General features: G+C 38.3%; 1 protein-coding gene across 2 annotated transcripts in view; it reads left to right on the top strand.

Moving 5' to 3' along the window:
• The first annotated feature begins 686 nt into the window (after positions 1–686).
• The window catches only part of SOX30 (SRY-box transcription factor 30), a 32541-nt gene continuing 10291 nt past the window's right edge, over positions 687–22936 (top strand). Inside the window, exons 1-4 of one of the 2 annotated variants that reach the window (XM_036848230.1) lie at positions 687–2007; positions 3997–4236; positions 5452–5631; positions 12078–12570. In XM_036848230.1, the coding sequence (XP_036704125.1) occupies positions 999–2007; positions 3997–4236; positions 5452–5631; positions 12078–12570 (1922 nt within the window). In that variant the 5' untranslated portion in view covers positions 687–998. The remainder of the gene's footprint in view (positions 2008–3996; positions 4237–5451; positions 5632–12077; positions 12571–22936) is intronic. The other variant, XM_036848231.1, reaches the window with a different exon arrangement.

Genomic DNA, 22936 nt, shown 5'->3' with positions numbered 1-22936 from the left:
CTAAAGCTGGGGCTAGAGTGGTAAGTAGGAGAACTACAGCCCAAGCCATTTGGGGCCTTACGGACCTTGCCAAGACTATTAAACCTTTACTGCGTGGCCTGAGAAGATTTTTTTTTGGAGAGAGGGTGTGGGAGGACTAGATTTGTATTTTTCAAAGATTCTTGGCAGCTGGAGCGTAGTGGGACAAAAGCGAAAAGCAGGGAGACTATTTAAAGAGCTATAGCAGTATCCAGCTGAAAGATGATGTAAGAGCAGAACAGAGTAATGGCGGGAGAAACCGAAAGAGGCGGATGAATTTGGGATGTATTTTGCAAGCACGGCCCACAGGAGTGGTGATAAATGAAAAGTTTAACTAGCACAGTAATGGCCAAGTCGAACACTCTTCCCATCAAGATCAGCTAAGGGGGTTATTGAGAAGTTGCAAAATTTGCCTTCTTTTCCCTTGGCACAAATCCAAAGACCCCGGTGAGGGTCAGGGCACACGGGGTATTCTGGAATTGCAAACCGCGCGTACAAGGCAGGGATCTCCAGCTCTTGTGAAGAACTCACACGGCTTTATCGCCTGGAGGTCAGTGGCGTGGATCCGCTGTTTCCTGGGCAACGCCATTGTCGGGCGCTCCGGGTGGGGGAGGGGTAACTAAGGACAACGGCCGGAAGAGAACTCCGGAAGAGAGGGAGAGTCACAGGGGGAAAATGGGCAGCACGTGCCGCGGCCCCGGCCGTAGCGGGTGATTCGAGGGCTCGGCACGAGGGGTGCGTGGAGGGCGGGAGGAGCCGGAGGACGTGCCTGTGATTGGCGGGCCGGGGGTGGGGGGCGTACCAAGACGCTTGTGGTTGGGCGAGGCCAAGACCAAGGGCTGCTTTTTGAACCGCGTAGGGTTCTGGGTAGCAAAGGCCTTGGAAGGGTCTTAACTGAAAGGGGGAAGGGAGAAGGTCGCCAACAAACGGCTGAGCTCACAATCCGGGCCGGGACCCGGCCGGGGCGTCCCCCTCCCCCCATGGAGAGAGCCAGGCCGGAGCCGCCGCCTCAGCCGCGCCAACTGACGCGGGCGACCCCGCGGCGCCCGCTGCGCCCCGCTCCGCCCCCGCTGCCTGTCGAGGGCGCCTCCCTTCGGGCAGCGGCCGCGGAGCCCTCTGCGTCGCCGCCCACCCCGTGCGCGGCCGCCATTGCGACCGTAGCCTCGTCGTGCGGGGAGGCTACGGCGTCGGGCGTACAGCCCGCGGCACGGCGGGTGCTGCAGGTGAACCCGGAGCAGGTGTTACTGCTGCCGCCTGGGCCACCACTGCCTCAGGCCCGGGAGGAAGAGGCAGCCGCCTCTCCCGCGCAGGCGCGGCTGCTGCAGCTGAGGCCGGAGCTACTACTGCTGCCGCCGCCGCCGCCCTCATCCGAGGGCGCCCCCTGCAGGCCTCAGTTGCACCCGGTGCAGCCCTGGCAGCTGCATGTTAAGGCAGAGAAGCAGGAGCCGGACCCCAGTTTGGATCCGTCAGTGGGACCTCGGAGGGCCGTCAAGGCGGGCCCTAAGGCCTCCAGGGCGGCGAAAGCGGGAGGCCCCGGGCCGGCCCTCGACAGCCCCCGAGGGGACGAGAAGGGCAAGTTGGAGGAGGAGGAGGTCATGAGCTACAAGGCGAAAGGCGGGGAAGGCAAAAGCCTGGCGGCCATCAGAGAAGGAGTCATCAAAACGGAGGAGCCTGAGAGACTCCGCGAGGACTACAGGCTCGGCACAGAGCCTGCGTCCAGTGGCCTGATCCATGGCAGCAAGGATGTCACCCTGACCCAGCCGTCCAGTGCCTTTGGGCCGCACCAGCAAGACCTCAGGATCCCTTTGACTCTTCACACCGTGCCCCCTGGGGCCCTGATCCAGTTTCAGAGACCTCCACCTTCAGAGCTGATACGATTGACCAAGGTCCCCTTGACACCAGTGCCTATTAAAATGCAGTCCTTACTGGAGCCTTCTGTAAAAATTGAAACCAAAGATGTCCCGCTCACCGTACTTCCCTCAGATGCAGGTATTAGACGGCAGGGGAATCAATCTGGTTTTCAAACTTCGTCTGTTGCCCCGTAGCTGACATGTCAGCTGTTGAGAAGCATAAACTAGAAAAATAAAAAAATGGGTTCAGGGCAAAGTCTGCAAAGGTATCACTTCTGACTTGTACGTATACCAGTAAAATACGCTAACACGTTCAAGATTCCCAAACATTAAAAATAATTATTTTTTTTAAGGCCCAGTGAAGGATGAGATTTAGATGTGACTAATGTTTATACACAAAAATAGAAATATTCTTGCTAGATAACACAAAGCCCTCAGTTTATATGCTACAGATAATCAACATTTTAAAATATTGTATTATAGTAGCTCAGTATTTTTACATGTGTCAAACAGAAGAAAAAATAGTGTTTAATGAAAAAATAAACAGGAAAGTTTATACTGGATTTAGAGGTGATTTATCTTCTTTAAAAATGAAGAGTAAACATTTTCTAGGAGAAAACAGTACATAATTAATTGTAATGTATTCTAAAAGCTAAGAACTTATAGAAATACAGAAAATGAAAACACTGTAGAATAAGTTGTTTTCAAAGAAATGACCACAGTTACAGTAGTAACAATTACAAGTAGATATTTTATTTCTATCCGTTATTTCCAAATATATAGCTAGAAAAATCTTATTTTAAGATTTAATTCAGACAATACTATGGCAGTAAATGTAAATGGAAAGTCATATTAATCTTCAGTTCATATCTTCATTGACTTTTATCTTTATTGTTTTCTTATTTTCTTTACTAATTCTTCCTCCCCACCCCACCCTCTTGCTTTTTTTTTTTTTTTCTAAAATTTTATTGGAGTATAGTTGCTTTACAATGTTGTGTTAGTTTCTGCTGTACAACAAAGTGAATCAGCTATACGTATACATATATCCCCTCTTTTTTGGATTTCCTTCCTATTTAGGTCACCACAGAGCATTGAGTAGAGTTCCCTGTGCCATACAGTAGGTTCTCATTAGTTACCTATTTTACACATAGTAGTGTGTATATGTCAATCCCAATCTCCCAGTTCATCCCACCCTCCCCTTCCCCCCGTGGTACCCATATGTTTGTTCTCTCTACATCTGTGTCTCTGTCTCTGCTTTGCAAATAAGTTCATCTGTACCCCATCCTCTTGCTTTTTATCGTCAGTAATTTTTAAACTTTGTTTTCATTTTCTAAAGGAGAGAAAGGGGAACCTTTATAATACTTATTTCATCCTTTGTGCATTTTAAAATTTTATATATCAAGTAACCCTAAAATAAAGAGAAACAATATATGAAATTTATAGGCAGTGGTTTTTGATGAATTATGTAAGAGATGTGAATTTAAGCAACTTCCTTTATTGTAATTTCAGCTGTCTCTGTGACTTTAAAAAAGTCACCTTTCTTATTTTCCTCTTATTTTTTCTCCTGGGATGTGGAACTAGTGTTAGTGGCCCACCTTGGCAGGTGCTTCACCTTCATAACGAAATATAAATAATACAGTATATTAATAATATAAGTATTTTTGCTTGAATGGGCACTCCAGTGGCATGTAAATGAATTCCTTTTAACATTTAGGGTACACCCACGTAGTGCTAGGATTATAGTCATTAATAAGTCATAATTCCTGTCCCCCAGTAATAGAACATTTTAATGGGAAATAAATTAAATGTTAATTATTGTTAGAGGTATTAATATAGCTCAAAGAAGTAGTAAGCCAGCAGTTTACTGTGTCTTCAACATTATTACTTCCACAATATCTTCAACAATATTATTCTTTTTGAGGAAGAGAAGAGTCTTTCTAAGCCACAGTTTAGAATGCTGAGTTCAGGGGTTATGAGGAATTCTGGAATGCTGGCAGTTCCTTGGCTATATTGAAGTGTATATTTTCTCCAGATATTTAATAAGTAAATATAGGTGGAAGTGCACTTCACTTTAAAATTGTGTGTGTGTGTGGCACATTAATTTAGTCTCTTAATTTTTGTCGTGTAGGAATACCAGATACTCCCTTCAGTAAGGACAGAAATGGTCATGTGAAGCGACCCATGAATGCATTTATGGTTTGGGCAAGGATCCACCGGCCAGCACTAGCCAAAGCTAACCCAGCAGCCAACAATGCAGAAATCAGTGTCCAGCTCGGGTTAGAGTGGAACAAACTTAGTGAAGAACAAAAGAAACCCTATTATGATGAAGCACAAAAGATTAAAGAAAAGCACAGAGAGGAATTTCCTGGTAATCAAATGAAATGAACAAAGCCTCTTTCTAATTTCTTTAAATTTATTTAGGTAAAGAATAGGTTAGGTTGAGACTGAAAGACAAGAATGTAATTTTTTTCTGATCTGGTATGTACAATAGAGAAAATACTGGCTAATATTACAGTAATGATTTAATTGATACTGGGCATAAGTTTCCTTAAACAGAACAAAGTAGAGGGATATCTGGTCTCATATTTGCCAACTAATGCAAACCTGGGGACAAACAGTTTTACTGTCGTTTTGATTAAATATATAAATATAAACGTAATGAAGGTAAAGCTCCAGAGTTCTAGGCTATAATTTTTCAAATATGCTAGAAAATGAAGTTCAAATTAGAGCAACAGAGAAAATATGCAGGGCACGCTGCAGGCATTAACACCATGCTCCATTTTAATATTATATGGTTATCAGAATATAGTGCTGCCTTCTGATTGATAAATTTATCCTCATCATGATGTAGTTTGAAATAAATTCTGATTCTCTCCCCAGCAGTGAGGACATTGATATTAAGCTTGGTAAAAGCACAATGTATGGCCAACATATTGTGCATGGTGGGAAAAGAATAACTATTTTTCTAAAGTAGTAGCAGAAAGGTTCTAGGGGGGAATCGTCAGAGCAGCAGTTACAGGGAACCAGTGATTCTCTTGGTTATACAGTGGCTACAACTGCCCTAACTCCACTTTTCTGAGTTTGGAAGGAAATTGGGTGGTTTGTGGACTTGGAGACTGCCAAGTCTAAGAGAGTGACTCTTCCGGAAGAAGGCATAAAAATAGCGGCTGGTCATTAGTAACCACTTCATCGTAAGATATAGATAATTGTATCTTATAGAAAGTAAGGAAACAGGAGGAGACAAATAGTATCTTACTGGGACATTGTTTTATGGGTAGAGGAAAAGCTTTGGGATTCAAACTCAGTGCCTTTAATGTTGATTTTACTATAAATTCATTATGTGTCTTTGGATAAAAGACATTTGCCCTTTCTCTTTGAATTATGGGTTACAACATTGGCCACTAGTTAGGAGCCATATGGATATATATGCTAAAATGCACAGAAATAGTATCATAGAGCTGGAAAAGATACTTTAGACAATTAAGACTTAGAAGTGTTTTGGACTTTTAATGTGAAAAGAACTATTTAAAGGCTAAATAGGATCTATATGTTCAAATTAAAAATAGTTTATCTTCTTCTCTAGGTTGGGTTTATCAGCCTCGTCCAGGGAAGCGAAAACGCTTCCCTCTAAGCGTTTCCAATGTACTTTCTGGTACCACACAGAATATCATCTCTACAAATCCAACAACAATTTATCCTTGTTGCTCACCTACCTACTCTGTGGTAATTCCCAGCCTACAGAACACCATCACTCATTCCGTTGGTGAGTTGGTTTTATTGTAGACTACAAATTTTTTAATGGCTGTGTGATAATTTTACCTCTTAACTTGAAATTTTGTTTCTGTTAGCTTAAAAGTTTAGAACAACAATGTTAAGAAAAAAATCAAAAATAGAGTGAAAACATTAAATCAGAGAAAGAAAGATTTCAGTAGACATCAAAGCCCTTGGTTTGCTAGAGTAGCAAATATTCTATGTCAGACCTTTTAAGCAAATCAGGATGAGTCCATAGATTATGCAGATAATGCAGGAAATGACTGAGGTAATTCAATAGGAAATAGGAATGTGTTTTTACTATTAGCATAAAAGAATGCCTTGCTGATGGGGTATGAGGCATCCTGTCCTGGAATATAGTAATGATGACTGATCTCTTAAGACCATTTTTTTTGCTGCCCTAGAAAAGCAATGGAAGTAATCTATCTTCTACCAGATATTTCGTTCATTACATTGTCTTTCCCTAAATTTCTCCTCTATTATCAGTTCTTCACAACATTCCTGTCTTTTGCTTTTAAGAACCCAAAATTGAGAATCTAGTATCTTAAGAACTTGTTATAGGTCTATCCATCATTAGTTTGTTCTTCCAGAGCCTATTTTAGTCATCTCTTAGGCAGAGCTTTGTACGTTCAGTACTTGCTATCACTTGTCCTGAAACTACTGTTCTTTCCGGTTTCTACCTACTTATATCTATGTGCTGAGAGGTTTAGATATCTTGAAAATTAACTTATTAGGATCTTAGGCATTTTCAGTTTTTTTCCTGTGTATCATTATAGCAATGGATACCAACAAAGCCACATTCAGCGTATCTAGGCTCAAGGCAAAGAAAGCTGATCCTATCACCCTGTTCTCTCCCAGAACAGTCAGGCACTTTCACCCTTTGCTATTTGGTAGTATCTCTTTTAATCCTGTATTTCAATCTAGGCTTGATTGTGCTTTTTTTTAACTTACCTTATTTTATCTGTTATTTATGATTTGCACTTTTATCATCTGTTTCTTCTCTTTACCCCTTTTTCTAAGACCCCTCTTCCATGTCATTCTATCCACAGTTAAATGCTGTATGTTTTCTCTCCCCAGAAATATATTTATCAGTGTTCTTACTTGAGGCAGCTGACAGTTTTATACAATATATTATGCAATTCTGAGCAAAGATTTGGGGAGATAGAAAGTGGTAGAGCTCTTGCATCCATGATGTTTTATTTAAGTATGACAAGCAGAATTATAGGAAGCATTTCAGAGCCATATACAAAGTAATCAAATCTAAGGATAATGATCTTTTGTTTGCTTTTTTCTTTTTAAATTTCTCTTATTTCTAGTAATATGTAGTATCAGTAAAGATTTAATTCTTGGATCTCAAAAGATTGAAAAAATCATTATCTTTTAAGTATAAAATTTGGGAATTATTTTCCCAGATATATAAAGTTATGTGTGTAATAATTATGATATATATATATTATAGTTATATAATAGTTATGATGAGATTTATTGGCTACTCTGCTGCCCAATCATACAACTTTTGAAATATGTTCTTTTAGTTTGTACTCATCAGCTTGGCATTATATTACTTGGAGGAGTTGTTATCAGTTGCAAATTTGGAAATTTCACTATATATTTTATATTCTAAATCATTTATAAAACTGTTAAATAAGAACAAATTATAGCACAAATCCCTAAGAGAATCTACTTTTAATCGCTTATTATCTACAGATACAAATTTTTACACCATCCCTTTTTTTGTTTCTTTCAACTAATTTTATGTTATATTCTAAACATAAAGTCATGGTAATTGTGTTTTCCAAACTTGTTTTGTTTATTCCCATGGAAGAAAGATATCAAGTTAGTGAGGTATAATTTATCTCTTATCAGAAAAAATTTGCTCTCTTTTTTCCTAGCAACCTTTATACACTAATACATTGTATAGATTTCATCAGCTTTTCAAGTGTAGAAAATAGACTCACCAAACTATAGTTCTCAAGTTCACTACTTCCAATAACAAGTTCACTACTTCCAGTAACTTGGAGTTATGTTGACTTTCCAAAAATGCTCTGGCATAGCATTTTTGGCAGAGAGACCATTTGTGTTTACTTCATCTAATATTTTCTCAGTTCTAACTTTGAGTTTCTCTAAAGTTCTTCAGTGAATGCCACCTAAGATCTTGTGATATTCATTTTGTCAATTTGGATTAGAACATTCTGTGAACTTGCCCCTGCCATGAACATGAATTAGGGTTCAGATATCTTCTTAAGGTCTTCTTTTGTAGGAAGGGAGTTTTGGGTCTCTCTGTTCTTTCGGTTGCCTTTTATACCATAATGACTATTCCATTGATTCCACTGAGTCTCTTCTTTCTGTAAAAGTATTTTAAAAAGTCACTTAATATTGACTTTAAGATCCCTCAGATGTGACTCCTTCAATTTTCCTTTGGACCTCTTAATTTTTACTTGCATCTGACTCATACACTTTGGCTTCTCTTTTACACATTTGGACAAGCTCTTCATTTTAAAAAGATATCTTTCCCTTTTATGGGTTCTCTTTGATTTGGTCAGTTAGCCATAACAACTTTCTGATATTTGAGACACATTTTTTCCTTCTGGGTTTTTAACATTGTCATATAAAATAACCTTCATTTTTCTACGAACTTTTTATTTTAGTTATCCCTATCAGCCTTTTTTTCCTAGCCTGTATCTGTAGTTCAAAAAATCTAATAATTTTGTCTCTCACGTTTAATCCCACATCTCAAGCTTGTCTCCTGTTTCTAGTTTCTGAAAGTACTTACAGCCTGATAGTCCAGAATACTTTTTAGATACTTTCTTTTATCGTATGTCTTTGATGCCAGTTATGCCAGCATTTTCATTTTATATTAAGTGATCAAATTTATTTATTTTAAAGGATTCTGGAAGTTTGGTAGAAGCTATATTTATTTTAGCCTGGCTTTTAAATGTCAGTTTTATATATTTAGGAATTTTCTGGTGAGATTATTTCATTTTCTACACTTTTATTTCTCACACCTGAAATGGGTTTTCCTTATTACATCTAAACTCAGTTGACATCTTTCACTCTTCTGAATTCATACATTTTCTCTAAATTTTTACTTTAAAAATGTTAACTACTATTTTAATTTTTTGGTAGTAAACGTGATGTGATTTTGGCTTACCCATCTATTCTTATTTAACAGAAATAGAACAAAAAAAACCCTCCAACATTCTGATACTGTCTTGTCCCTGACTTAAGATCAGTTCTAGCAAAGTTTTATATCCATAAGAAACAAAGATATGGCTTGAAAATTCCTTGAAAAGTGATGTAGCTCATTATTGTAGGTTTTCTTATGAGGCAAGGAAGGTGGAATCTTATGGTTCAAACTATAGTAAGTCTTCTTAGGTTCCTCATTACCATTTCTGTCCCCAAAGTCCCATCTTTCTTAGCAGTTGTCTAACTGTTCTTCCCAAGTCTCCATTTCCCACCTCTGTCTCTATGTCTCTGCCTCTTACTCTATTTCTCTCTGTCCTCTCCTCCTCTCTCTGCCTCTGTTTCTCTCTCCTCAGCCATATGCTCGTCCACCTGTTCTTCTTTCTACCTCTATACAACTTTTTCTTGTAGAGAAATTTGGTCTGTCCTCAGTTTATGCCATTCTCTACTCCTTCCTGTTCATCCCAGTCACACAACAAAAGCCTGGTTGCGTCCTTCATCCGTTCAACACAGGTAGTAGAGTCTTCCTCTTTAGGAGTGGGTGGGAGAGATTTGCCAGAATTGTTGAAAGTTATTAATAACTTTAAATTTTTTCTTTTGTTCTTATCATATTGTACTATAGATCTAAAATTCTGCTCTGTACCTCATGTAACAATTAGATAATGCTAGCTGCCTCAACACTCACCTAAACATAACGGTTTAAACGAATCATGGTTTATTTTTTTACCCATGTAAAGTCCAAAATAAGTATTTCTGACTTTCTTCCAAGGGATTCATGGACACAGTTTTCTTCTACCCTATGGCTCTTCCATCTTTGATATGTAGCATCCAAGTGTGCATGACCTGCAGAAAGGAAAAGAGCATGGAGGATCATGCATGAGAGTTTTTTATGGGCCAGTTTCAGAAATGGTGCATATCACTTCTTCTTACATTCCATTGGTTAGCCTGAGCCACGGGACCACTCCTAACTTCAAGGGAGGCTGAGAAATGTAACCTAGCTGTATGCTACAAGGAGAGAAACCAGATGACTGGCTGGTCTTTTCCATACTTTATCTACAGTGTGATACATTAGATCTCTGCCCTTTCCACAAGTCTTCCCTATTCACTGACAGTTTATCAGTGAGGACTAGGTGTTGCAGACTTTAACCTCTTGTTTAGCAACATGAATTTTGACATTTAGGACAGCTTCATTATACTACCATATAATTCTCTATGCATCTGATTTATCTGATTTTTTACCTCAGGCCAAAATGGTGCTTGACACATGTTAGTTGCTTAGTGAATATTTGTTTAGTTAAATGAATGCATGATTTTATCACCTCATGCCTCGCTGGTACCCCTTATTTTATAAAAATATCTTTGGTAGAAAAGAACATTTGTATCAGCTAAAAGATGAGTCCCTTCCTTCTTCAATAACTGAAATAATATCATTGTTCTCTACGGCTCCTATAATTTGTGCTTCCTTTGCCTAAAATGACCATACTTCTTTTCTGAGGACTAAGAGCCTCTTGTACTGTACAGGGAAAAGAAATCTGCGTCAGAGGTAGATTTTAGGAGCAGATGTCTTGAGTGCAGTGATAATTCAGTGAATAAAACAGAGATTTTACAGGTCAGCCTGGCTTCATAGTTGCATAGAGAAGGAGATTTTTCTTATACCAGATGAATGGTAGAGATTCTGTCAGCTATAGGCTTATTTGTTTGGTTTTTTTCTTTCATCTAGTCATACCTTTCTTAACTATTATTAACCAGGTTCTGTGCCAGGTAATGGGGATACAAACATGAATTAAACTGTGCCTGCTCTTGAGCTCCCAGTTTTGTGATTGTGATAAGGGTGGCAGACCTGCAAATTTACACTATTTTATGATATGTGATAGATTTATAGGTTCTGAGGGAACCTGAAGAGGGAAATTATGTTCAGGAAAGGCCTAAGGCCTGTGTCTCACAGAATGGAGGGCTAGTCCATGTAACCCCATTAACTGAGAATCAGTATAGCTTCATCTACACCCTGCTCCTGTGTTGCCTCTACTTCACTGGGTCAGAGGCCAACTTGAAACAGATATACCCCTTAATTCCCTACCTCCAGGTTTAAGGGGGAGGAGGGGTAGTTATTTGACTTATCTGGAGAGAAGGAAGGAGAGGAAGGTATTACCTGGCCAAGGCTGAGAGAAGATTCACAATCCTTTTGGCCTCTGACAGAAACATTTCTAACCACAGGGTCTGTTCTTGGACTGCATCTTCTATATTAACAGAGACCTAACTGCACTGAAATAAACTAGATGATGAATCTATTGCTTTGGCTTCTGTCTGTATTTCTGTGAAAGAATTAAGTTAAATTTAGGCTAAGTGTGTCATTTGGATAACTCAGCAACTCGGTCAGCAGTCCTCTCTTCTTCAGGATCAAAAAGATCAAATACATGATTATTTCACTTGCCTCTAAAAATTCTCCTATATCCATCATGCCCTGCTGCGATAATATTCCTTTCTTATCTGTCACAAATTGCTGACCTATGGCAAGTCTTAGTCTCACTTGGGAATTTCCTTATGTATTCACATTGAATGCAATAAAGCAAAATAATTTTAGTGTTTCTTTAGTTTTTTCCAATTAAAAAATTAAATGTCATTTATAATTTAGTTTAATATAGAGAAGTATACAAAATAAAAGAAAAATGACCCATACCACTATGATGAAACCTCTATTAATATGTAAAATAAAATTGATATATTTAGAAAATAGAAAATTCAAATAGTACCAATAGATATAAAATGAAAGTCTGGCATCCCACGGCCCTGTCCCCTCTTCCAGATGACCACCTTTTAAAAGTAACCACTATCAGTAGTTTCATATTATTTCTTTTAGAAACATTTATATATATGTACCAGCATTTGTGTGTATTTGTCTTTCACTCAATCACTCAATCATTTTATTCATTTATTTATTCATCCAAAAAATATTTTTTAAGGGCCTATTCTGTGCCAGGCAGAATTTTGAGCCCTGGGGATACAGTAGTGAACAAAACAGAAAAGGTCTCTCCTCTTATGGCACTTAGAATCTAGGTGGGAAAGAGAGACAAGAATGTAAAATAAATGAACAAGATGGCTTCAGTTTGTTCAAGATGCTAAAATAGAGTGGTGATGTTCTTAGGTAAGGTGGTTAGTGAAGGCTTCTGGTTGTACAGTTTATTAAGTTCTGCTGAAAAAAGAAAAATATGGAGTGACTCAGTTCATGCCTGACCCATGCTATTTTTATTTCTGAAGGTGAAGCTCTACCTGCCATCCAGCTGCCCCCACCTGCAGTCCAGTGCCCAAGCCCCATCACACTTTTCCAGCCGAGCATCTCCAGTACTGCCCAGGTGGCTGTCCAGGCTCCAAGTTTGCCCCTCTGTCCACCACTCCCACCCCAGTGCTTTGCTGGGCCCTCCCAAATGGACACGCATCAGCTGCATTCTGGAGCCAGTTGTTCTGTGAAGAGACCTACTCCTGTCTCTCTGGAGAGCACCAGCAGGATTCCAACTAGTGCAAATACTGCCCACGCCAGATTTGCAGCTTCTACCATCCAACCTCCCAAGGAGTATCCCAGCCTCTCCACTTGTCCCAGAAGTGCTCCAATCCCCCAAGCTCCTCCTATTCCACACTCACATGTCTGCCAGCCCCCTCCCCTTGGCCATGCAGCCACATTGTTTGGGACCCCACCGCAATTCTCTTTTCATCACCCTTACTTCCTACCTGGACCTCACTACTTCCCATCAAGGTAAATGAACAATTTATTTCCTTTCACCTAAAACTACTTATAGCTAATGAATTTTTACCTCTGAAGGCCTCTCTTATTTACTGAAAAAGGAACTTCCTCATTACTGCTTGGGATCTATATAATTTAGATTAGTGGCTAAATAGGGGCCAAACAGTTAACATAAATACATGGAGGGGCCAGATGAGGACTGGGGAAGCCAAGGAGAGTGCATGCCCCATCTTATGAGGCGGCGCTACTCAGTTCCAGCCTACTGTTGCCGCATGAGAATACAGGTTCCAGTGTTGTCAGATCTGATTTTCCTCTTGAAAAAATAATCAGTTATACGTGACCTTAAGATCATTTAGTCAAACCCCCTTATTGTATAGAGGTGTGGTTCTGAAACTTTCATATATATATATAAACCACATGTGATCTTGTTAAAATGAAGACTCTGAGTCAGCAGGTCTGGGGTACAGTAGTTTCCTATACTGAGTTATAGTAAGCCTAATATTCTGCATGTCTAGCAAGCTCCCAAGTGATGTCAATTCTGCTGATTGTGGACCACACTTTGAGTAGCAGGGATATATGTCTGAAGTTATATAGCATCTCAGTGCCCTTTTTAACAAACCAAAACGTTTCTTATGTAAATTACCAGTAAAGGAATTTATTTTCACAGGGAAGTATCTAGGGAAAACAAATTTGTAACTTTTCATTTTGGAGTGATAGAATTTAACTTCTTTGCAAGCATTCTAATAGAGTGGCATTAACCTCTACTTTTCAGTTGCTGTTAAGTGTGTAGACAGAGATGGTTTCTGTTGAGAATGGAGTGTTACATGTTTAACACAATCTTTTATGGTTACTTACTTAGAAAGTAAAACTACTCCCCACTTGGGTACCAAGGCCTCAAAGAACTTACGAGGTATATATTATGTTGCTTCAATTCATAATGGGATTGCTTGCTTTCAAGTCCTTAGCCCAGAACTGGAAGAAAGTGGAACTAGGGGATCAGATCAGGAAAAAGGGAGATTTTACTATTTGTGGTTTGTTTTGTTTTTCCCAATAGGCTCTTCTTTAATAGCTTTCAGAAGTCTTTTAGTTCAAGAAATCAAACTTCAAGAAAGTCCTAAGGCCAGGGGTTGATAATCTCTTCTCATTGCTATTTCCTAGGATCTGAGATGTTATAGGAATTTTAGAGAATTTTACAGTGTTTTTTTTTAGTTATAAGAAGAGTGCTAAGGACATAGCTGGAATTTAATAAATGAGTAGGTTTGAGAAGATCAGCCTTAGTAAGAACCTCGAGGTCCACAAACTAAAACTGTGGAAATTTTATCTTTGTTACATAATTCATTTTGTAATACAGGAAAGACTTAGACGGTATTTACTGACATTAAAGGAGAAAAAGAGGCATCTAGAACAGGTTGTGTACCACAATCTCACTCTAGTTGTTATTGTTTTTTCTTTTTAGCATTTTGAGAACTTGGCATTTTTATCTATAATTCTCACAACAATCCTTTGTTTAGGCATAGTAATTCCTTTACTTTTTCAGATAAAGAAACTGATCAGCTGTTAAATGGCTTTGTTAAGGTCACACAACTAGTAAATGGCAGAGTCAGTAGTCAAACTTTGATTTGCTGTCCGATTTTGAATTCCATGTTTGTTTTTTTCACTGTATCAGTAAAGCTTCTCAATATAATGGCTTCTCTTGATTGGTAGCTGTTAGTTGCTAGCAGAGAATCACATGGAAAATACATACTGTATTTTTGAATGGAAAAATCATGTAGTCAAGTAGACTTTTGGGCAGGAAATGTTTCCTTATATAATAAATAGATAAAATCATAGGAAATTTATCTTCCTTACTCATGACAAGACTTATGGGATTTGGCTGTTAATGTACAAATCATCTGATAGTTTAAAGAACATTTTGAAAAGAAACTCTGAAAAGTATGTCCTTAGAAGACAGAAACTATACCTTTGTCTTTACTACCATTATTGCTAATTAATAATAATGCTATTAAAGGAAACAAATGAAGTGAGTTGGTAGTTTTATACTGAATTTTATTTCATGTAAGAATGTCAAAGAAGTATGTCAGCTATAAACATTAAGTTGCTCCTAACTTCTGCCTGTATGTGTGTGATGATAATTTTCCCAAAGATATGGATTATCTAATTTATGCTTGTTTAGATAGTATATTTCAGTAAAATCCAGCCTGGCTAAATAACAAAATTAATTGATTTCCTTTCAATTTTTCTATTGTCTTTTCTCACAACTAATAATAGAGTCTTCTATAAAGAATATTTCTTCCCTAATCTAATCCATTTATGTGTGGAATTATTCAACCATTTCAATACCATAATTGTAATGACTTTTGATATATATATTAAATATATACCAAATATACATATTTGATATTTTGCCCTGTGTATCTAGAGTAAAAATCAAGGCGGTTAGGCAGTTTAATCAAGGAGTCACTTTATGAAACAGATGGACACTTAGAAGTGCTGATCCCTAGCTGTGAGGGCTAACATCCTCCTGCCTTCAAATATTAACCATCTTCATACTGTGCTTATTGAGATACTCTCTTTCTGTACTATATTAATTTCTTAGTTATTCTTTTCACCCCCCACCTTTTCTTCTATTCCTCCTCCTTCTGGTAGTACTTATACTTTCATATGCACAAGAGATATCTAGGATCTTCATTCTGTTGGCCATTGAGTAAATAAATGTGTTCAAAAAGTGTATTGCAGTTAGGGATATAGAAAGGATATGAATGATAAATGGGAATTTATTAGCTTGAAATGTATAAAAAATATAATCAGACATAGCTATATCTATGTATCTACTAGGGAAGGTAAGTCCAAAGAATTCTAAATTTGTGGGATTATATAGCATCTTAACTGTAAAATTTTAGACAAACAGATCAAAAGTTAAAAGCAGTTATCCTTAGCACTTTGGTTTGGTTTGGTTTATAGACCTATTTAAGAATTTAATTGAAGTTTTGCACCTATTTTCTGTAATTATGCACATCTGCATACATATACAATATTTTGCCTAATCCCTATAGAGGACAGAATTTATAGTCCCAAAACATGATAGATTTAGCTAATGTGGAATACCTTCTGCTGTAACTGTCTATAAATGTTGAATTTAAATATGAACAATTTAATACCTAGCTGAAATCACAAGAAAGGAAAATAAATCCCCCTTTGTCAAAATGACAAACGAGCTGAAAACTAGTACAGTGGTCCTGGGGGTAGTTTGCAGATTCAGATAGTCTCAGCATTTATAAACTTGGGTTTTAATGCCTACATAAGGAGAGGATATGAGGTCATGACTCTGCTCAAGGTGAGGAGCTGAAACTAAAACCTCTTCATAAAGCTAAGACCTTAGAGAACTTCCCTGGTGGTGCAGTGGTTAAGAATCCGCCTGCCAATGCAGGGGACACGGGTTTGATCCCTGGTCCAGGAAGATCCCACATGCTGCAGAGCAACTAAACCTGTGCACCGTAACTACTGAGCCTATGTTCTAGAGCCCACGAGCCACAACTACTGAGCCCACACACCACAACTACTGAAGCCTGTGTGCCTAGAGCCTGTGCTCCGTAACAAGAGAAGCCACCACAATGAGAAGCCCATGCACTGCAATGAAGAGTAGCCCCCACTCGCCACAACTAGAGAAAGCCCACACGCAGCAATGAAGACCCAATGCAGCCAAAATAAATAAATAAATAAATAAATAAATAACTTAAAAAAAAAAAAAAGCTAAGACCCTAGAAAGGCCTCTCAACCTTGATAAAGTAATAGAAGATTTTTATCATTGACCCAGAGAAAGCACAAAGGAAAGTTGTTTTTATTCAGGGCTATATATGGAAAAAAGTCTTCTGTTAGAAATCAAAACCCTAGATTATACTGCACACTGGTTGAGAATCTGAAATCAACCTATCCACTTGATAAACTGAGAAATTAGAGATTTCCCTGGAGGTCCTGTGGTAAAGAATCCACCTTACAATGCAGGGGACATGGGTTCGATCCCTGGTTAGGGAACTAAGATCCCACATGCTGTGGGGCAACTAAGCCCACATGCCACAACTACTGAGCTCACATGCCTCAACTAGAGAGCCCATGTGCCACAAAGTACAGAGCCCACGTGCTCTGAAACCTGCGTGCCACAGCTACAGAGCCCACGTGCCCTGGAGCCTGTGCACTACAACTAGAAAAGAGAAAAAACCCACACACCACAGCTAGAGAGATGCCCGTGCGCCACAACGAAAGATCCCTCATGCCTCAACAGAGATCCCACGTGCCACAACTAAGACCCGATGCAGCCCCCCCATAGAATAAATACTAAAAAATAATTTTAAAAAACTGAAAAGTTAACACAGAAATTAGTTCTTGGATGACTTACCTGGGACAACTATTCTAGAGGAACACTTCCACCATTCAAGCCACTTGGAATTTGCAAAGGGAGAAAATTGTTATTAAAGGTGAGCTTTAGAAAATTATGGAACACGAGGAAAGTATTCATTAAGAACAAGAGTCAGTAGATGCTACAAATAGGAGAATTAACACCCCAAGAATTTGAAATAACTGAAAATCAGGGAGAGACTAAAAATCAATATTTCAAATGTTTAAAGAGGACTTCTGTACCAGCCAAGATGCAGTATAAGGAACTGAATCTACCCTCATCTGAAATGATAAAAAACAGACAAAATATATGAAGATATGGTTTTCAAGACACTGTTTACCAGGCAATGAATATGAAGATCCCTGAGAGACAGAAAATAAATGAGGTAAGCCTTGCAATCTAACCAGCTTACTGACCTGGAAACCGTGGCACAGTGAGGAGAAACACAAGCAGATCCTTGCTGACTCCCTGAGTTGAGGAGATGGAGCTGAGAGACCAGTGAAACCAAGTCAGTTAGAATTCTCAGGATAGAGTACTGGAGAGAAGAAAGCTGCACAGTGCAAGAACTCAGGATCTCTGCATAGGTTCCATCTTGAGTATTCAGCTGAATACTGATCAGTGTATGCTTGTGAGGAAAATTACCCAAGGCTAGTGGAAAAACTACCTGAAAATCAGAGACAACAGTTCCCAGCAATCACACCAGGTTGGAAATAGTTCCTGTTCTTACCAAACAGATTGGAAAACTTTGATGGGGTATTAAATACTTAGAGAGTCTTGTTTCAGCTAGGCCTAGACTAATAATTTTTTAATCAATTTTTATCTAAAAAATTTTATCTAAAAATTCTTAAGATCTGAAATGATCAAACTGTTTTCAAGTAATTAACTGCATCCAAAACAAAGCTCAAGGATATTAATAGAAATAGTATGATTAAAAAGATAAGTGAGAGGGAGTTTCATTTCTGGGGTGGCAGCATGAAGAGCTCTGTGAAGCTGCTCCCAAGCAAACAAGCATAACTGGTGAAAACTGTTTTTAAAAACTAACCACTTAAATTCTCTGGGCAGTGTCCTAAGGGCATACAGCAAATGAAGAAACATTTATTCAAGAAAACATCCTAAAACTTGGTGAGAACAGCAAGAGTCTATGACACTTGAGCCATGACAAATACCATCCCTCACTCCCACCCTCAGTTCATCTGGATGGAATGCCAACTCTGGGTGGGTATGGCCAAGAAGGTAGCTGTCACTCCCCTCAGCTCCTAATCAAGGGATACAATATCTTATGGAGAATGGTAGCATTTCTCATCCTCTCCAGCTCTTGAGTTAAAGAAACTAAGTTGATGGCGAGTGCGACCAAGAGGTTGGGGGTTCCTTTTCTTCGCTCAGCCCCTACTAACAGGTTAGCCACTCATCTCTAAGGATGACAGGCAGAGAATACTGCAACCCTGAACACGCTTGACCCAGGTCACTTGTAGAAGAGATGTTCTATGCTGACAGAGGCAAGCCAAGAAGACCAGAGATTTTGCCATAAGAACAGAGAGCTCAGAAGCTTTCCCCAAAAGGAATTTGACTTTATCTGAAACAGTGTGGGGAAGTTCAAGCCTAAGGACACTCTTGAAAACAATGAGATTTTGGTGATAAGCAAATAAAAAGAGAGTCCTCTTAATTGAGACCAAGAAGCTACTGTATGCCAGCTAGTATACCAAAGGGAACTAGGGAAAGAAACAGCTAAGAAGAACCCTCCTGCAGTCAGAACAAACCTCAAAGACTCCTCAAAATTTACCAGGTCTGAATTTAATTGGATCAGGCTGTGGAACGATCTCTGCCCCAAGGCATTTTGAAAACATTAGAGCAATCAGCCAGCAATTAGTGGAATCTTAACAGCTGTATGTGATAGCAAATGAGTCAGAGAGCTTAACACAAAAATCAGGGAAAGAGATAGTCAAAGAGAGTCCTGCTAAAACTGATATCATCCTAGGGTGTCTGTATTCATGTCCAAATCTGTGCCCTCTAAGGAGTGACACTCAAGGTTCACGCTGCAAAGGGAATAGACTTCACTAAAATAGTCTGTCCCTGGTGGTCCATTGGGTAAGACCCTGCGCTCCCAATGCAGGGGGCCTGGGTTCAATCCCTGGTCTGGGAACTAGATCCCGCTTGCATGCCACAGCTAAGAGTTTGCATGCTGCAACTAAGAAGTCTGCATGCCTCAACCAAGACCCGGTATAGCCAAAATAAATAAATATTTTAAAAAACAAAAAATAAAATAGTCTAGTCATGTCAGTAAACAAAAAACAAGCAAAAAAACAAAAAAAGTAGCCCTGGAGAAGTGAAAGAGAGTCATTGTCCAGAGTTCCTACAGTATATTACCTAAAATGTCCAGACTTCAACCAAAAATTATGACATGCAAAAAACAGGAAAGCACGATTTGTACATGGGGGAGAAAAACAGGCAAAAGAAACTACCTGTGGTAGGGCCCAGATTTCAAATTTGACAAAGGTTTCCAAGCCATTATAAATATATTCAAACAATTAAAGGAAACCATTTTTAAAGAAGTAAAGGAAGTTATGATGATGATGTCTCTTCATAGAGATACTATCCATAAAGACATAGAAATTATAAAAACAGCCAAATGGAAATTCTAGAGTTGAAAAGTACAATAACCAAAATGAAAAATTCACTAGAGGGGCTCAACAGTAAAATTGAACTGACACAAGAATGAATCAGAAAACTTGAAAATAGACTGGTAGTGATTATACAATCTGAAGAATATAGAGGAAAAAGAATGAAGAAAAATGAACAGAGCCTCAGAACACAGTCATCATTAAGTGTACCAGTTTATCTATAAAAGGAGTATCAGAAGGAGAGAGGAGAGAAAAGGAAGCAGAAAAAAGTATTTGAAGACCTAATAGCTGAAAACTTCCCAGATTTGATGAAAAATATTACACATTTAAGAAATGTAATGAATTATGAGTAGTCTAAAAGCCAAGAGATCCACAGCGAGACACATCATAGTAAAATACTGAAATCCAAAGCCAAAGAGAAAATCAAAGTGAGAGAGACAGACAGACAGACAGACACTCATCATGTACAAGGAAACCCCAATAAAATGAACACCTGACATCCTATGAGAAACAATGGAGGCCAGAATACAAATTTAAAGTACTGAAAAAAACCTGTCAACTTACATTTAGTGAAGCCATGTTTCAAAAATGAAGCCAAAGTAAAGACATTCTCAGATAATCCAAAACTGAGATTGCTAGCACACTTGAATTGTGAAAAATACTAAAGGGAGTTCTTCAGGCTGAAAGTAAGTGATCACTAATGGTAGTTGGAATACAAACAAACAAAATACCAAAGAGCCCAGTAAAGGTAAAAATGCAATTATAAAAGATAGTATAGGAAATCTAAAAAAGAGTGGATATATGTATACGTAAAACCAATTCACTTTGCTGTACAGCAGAAACTAACACAACATTGTAAAGCAACTATACTCCAATAAAAATTAATTAAAAAATAAATAAAAGATAGTATAAAAAAGACAGTATAAATCTTCTTTTGACTGGTTTTAAAAGCAGTTGTATAAAACAATATGCAAATAATTGTTTTGGGGGACCTATAACATATAGAAATGTAATATATTTGATAATAAAAGCATAAGGAAGTAGGTGGAGGCAAAGTTGTTTTAGAGTAAGGAAATGACGGCAGATGGTAACTTGAATCCACAGGAAAAAATGAAGAGAACCAGCAGTAGTGAATAAAAAGGTTAATATAACAAACTTCAGAGTACATACTTGCTCTCCTTTCTCTTCTCAGCTTATTTAATAGGCATAAAATTATATAAATTAATAATCATACCAATAGATTGCTGGTTTTATAACAAATATAGCTATAATTTATATAACAATAGTAGTACAAAAAGGGGGAAGAAGGAATAGAGCTATATACAAGCAACATTTCTATATTTTGGGACTTCCCTGGTGGTCCAGTGGGTAAGACTCCACGCTCCCAACGCAGGGGGCCTGGGTTCAATCCCTGGTCAGGGAACTAGATCCCGCATGCATGCCGCAACTAAAGATCCTGCATGCTGCAACGAAGATCCTGTATGCCGCAACTAAGACCCAGTGCAGCCAAAATAAATACATATTTTTAAAAATTTCTGTATTTTACTGGAATTAAGTTAGTAAAAATCTGAAGTTGATTCAGGTAAGGTAAGATGTATATGATTAGCCCTAGAGCAACCACTAAGAAAATAACGAAAAAATAGTGGAAAAGTTGTTAAAGGAACTAAAAAGTTATTCTAGAAAATATTTACTTCTTGCAAAAGAAAGCAGTAAAGAAGGAATAGAAGGCCACAAGGAAAATACAAGACACATAGAAAACAAAAAACAAAATGGCAGACATGAATCCAGCTGTTTCAATAATCACATTAACTGTTAATGATTAAACAATCAAAAGGCAGATATTGTATAACTGGATAAAACTCAAGATCTTAACTATATGTTGTCTACAGTAGACACACTTTATAGTCAGACTCTTCCAAAACGTGGGAGGGCCTCATTCCATGAGGCCAATATTGCTCTGCTACCAAAACCAGAGAAAGACAACATAAGAAGGAAAAACTGAAGGTCAATATCGCTAATGAATACAGAGACAAAAATCCTCAACAAAATACTAGCAAACTGAATTCAGCAGCATAACAAAAGGATTATACACTGTAACCAACTTGGATTTATTCCAGGAATGTGAGTTGTTTAACATTCGAAAATCGATTAATGTAATATACCATATCAATAGGATAAGGGACAAAACCACACAATCATCTCAATAAACCCAGAAAAAAAGCATTTGACAAAACTGAGCACTTATTCATGTTGAACATGAAGTATTCCAGCAAACTAGGAATACAAAGAAACTTCCTCAACTAGTTAAAGGGCATCTACCAAAAAAACCCTAACTAACATTATAGTTAATGGCAAAGACTGGAGATCAGCAAGACCCACTTAAGATCAAGAATAAGACAAGGATGTACATTTTTACCACTTCTATTCAACGTTTTATTGGAGGTTTAATCCAGGACAATTAGACATGAAAAATAAATAAAAGGTATCTAGATTGTAAAGGAAGAAATAAAATTATATTTATATATTGCACGATCTTATATATAGAAAACCCTGAGGAATCCACAAAAGAAGCTATTATAAGTAACAAATGAATTCAAGTTTTCAGGATATAAGACTAATATATATAAAACAGTTGCATTTCTGTACAGTAGCAATGAATAAATAGAAAATGAAATTGAGAAAACAATTCCATCTACAATAAAATAGAATTTAAAAACCTTAGGAATCAATTTAACAAAATAAGTGCAAAACTTATATTCTGAAAAGTACAAAACACCACTGAGGTAGAATGTCACTGAGAGTTACAGAATAGGGAGCCCCAAGAATCTCTCTCTCCACTGAAGCAATAATTAAGCTGGCAAAAACTGTCAGAATCAGCTGGAGGGGTGTTTAATGAAGAAGCTACTAAATTCTGATAAGAGAGCACTGTGGCATTTTTGCCACAGCCATCTCACATTTTCTAGTTCAGTGATGGCCAAGGGGATGGTGACCCATGTTCCTGGTGTGACTTGTTGCTATTAGAGGAGGCAGTACAGACCTTGTTCTTAAAGCATTATGGTTGTGCATTTTTGACCTGTCTGGTGACTTCCTGAGGAATTGGCTCAGGGGCCAATCTAGTTTGACTCTCCTTAGAGCTGAAGTGGCCTCCCAGCTAGTGTTTGTGGAAAATATTTAAAGGTATGTACTGTCCACAGCTGCCTGGGTTAAGGGACAACAGACAGGACAAGCAGCAGACAGACTGAAAAGCCTAGAAGAGACTGGGAAAGGAGATATATGGGGGAATAGAGGCTTTGAAAAACTCCCATGTATACTGAGGAATCAGTACACAGGGCACAAACATATCCAGAGCTAGCATATCCAGGGCTAG

This window comes from Balaenoptera musculus, chromosome 3 (genome assembly GCF_009873245.2).
Source record: "Balaenoptera musculus isolate JJ_BM4_2016_0621 chromosome 3, mBalMus1.pri.v3, whole genome shotgun sequence".
Taxonomy (NCBI): domain Eukaryota; kingdom Metazoa; phylum Chordata; class Mammalia; order Artiodactyla; family Balaenopteridae; genus Balaenoptera; species Balaenoptera musculus.
This window is presented reverse-complemented; position numbering and strand designations above follow the sequence as displayed.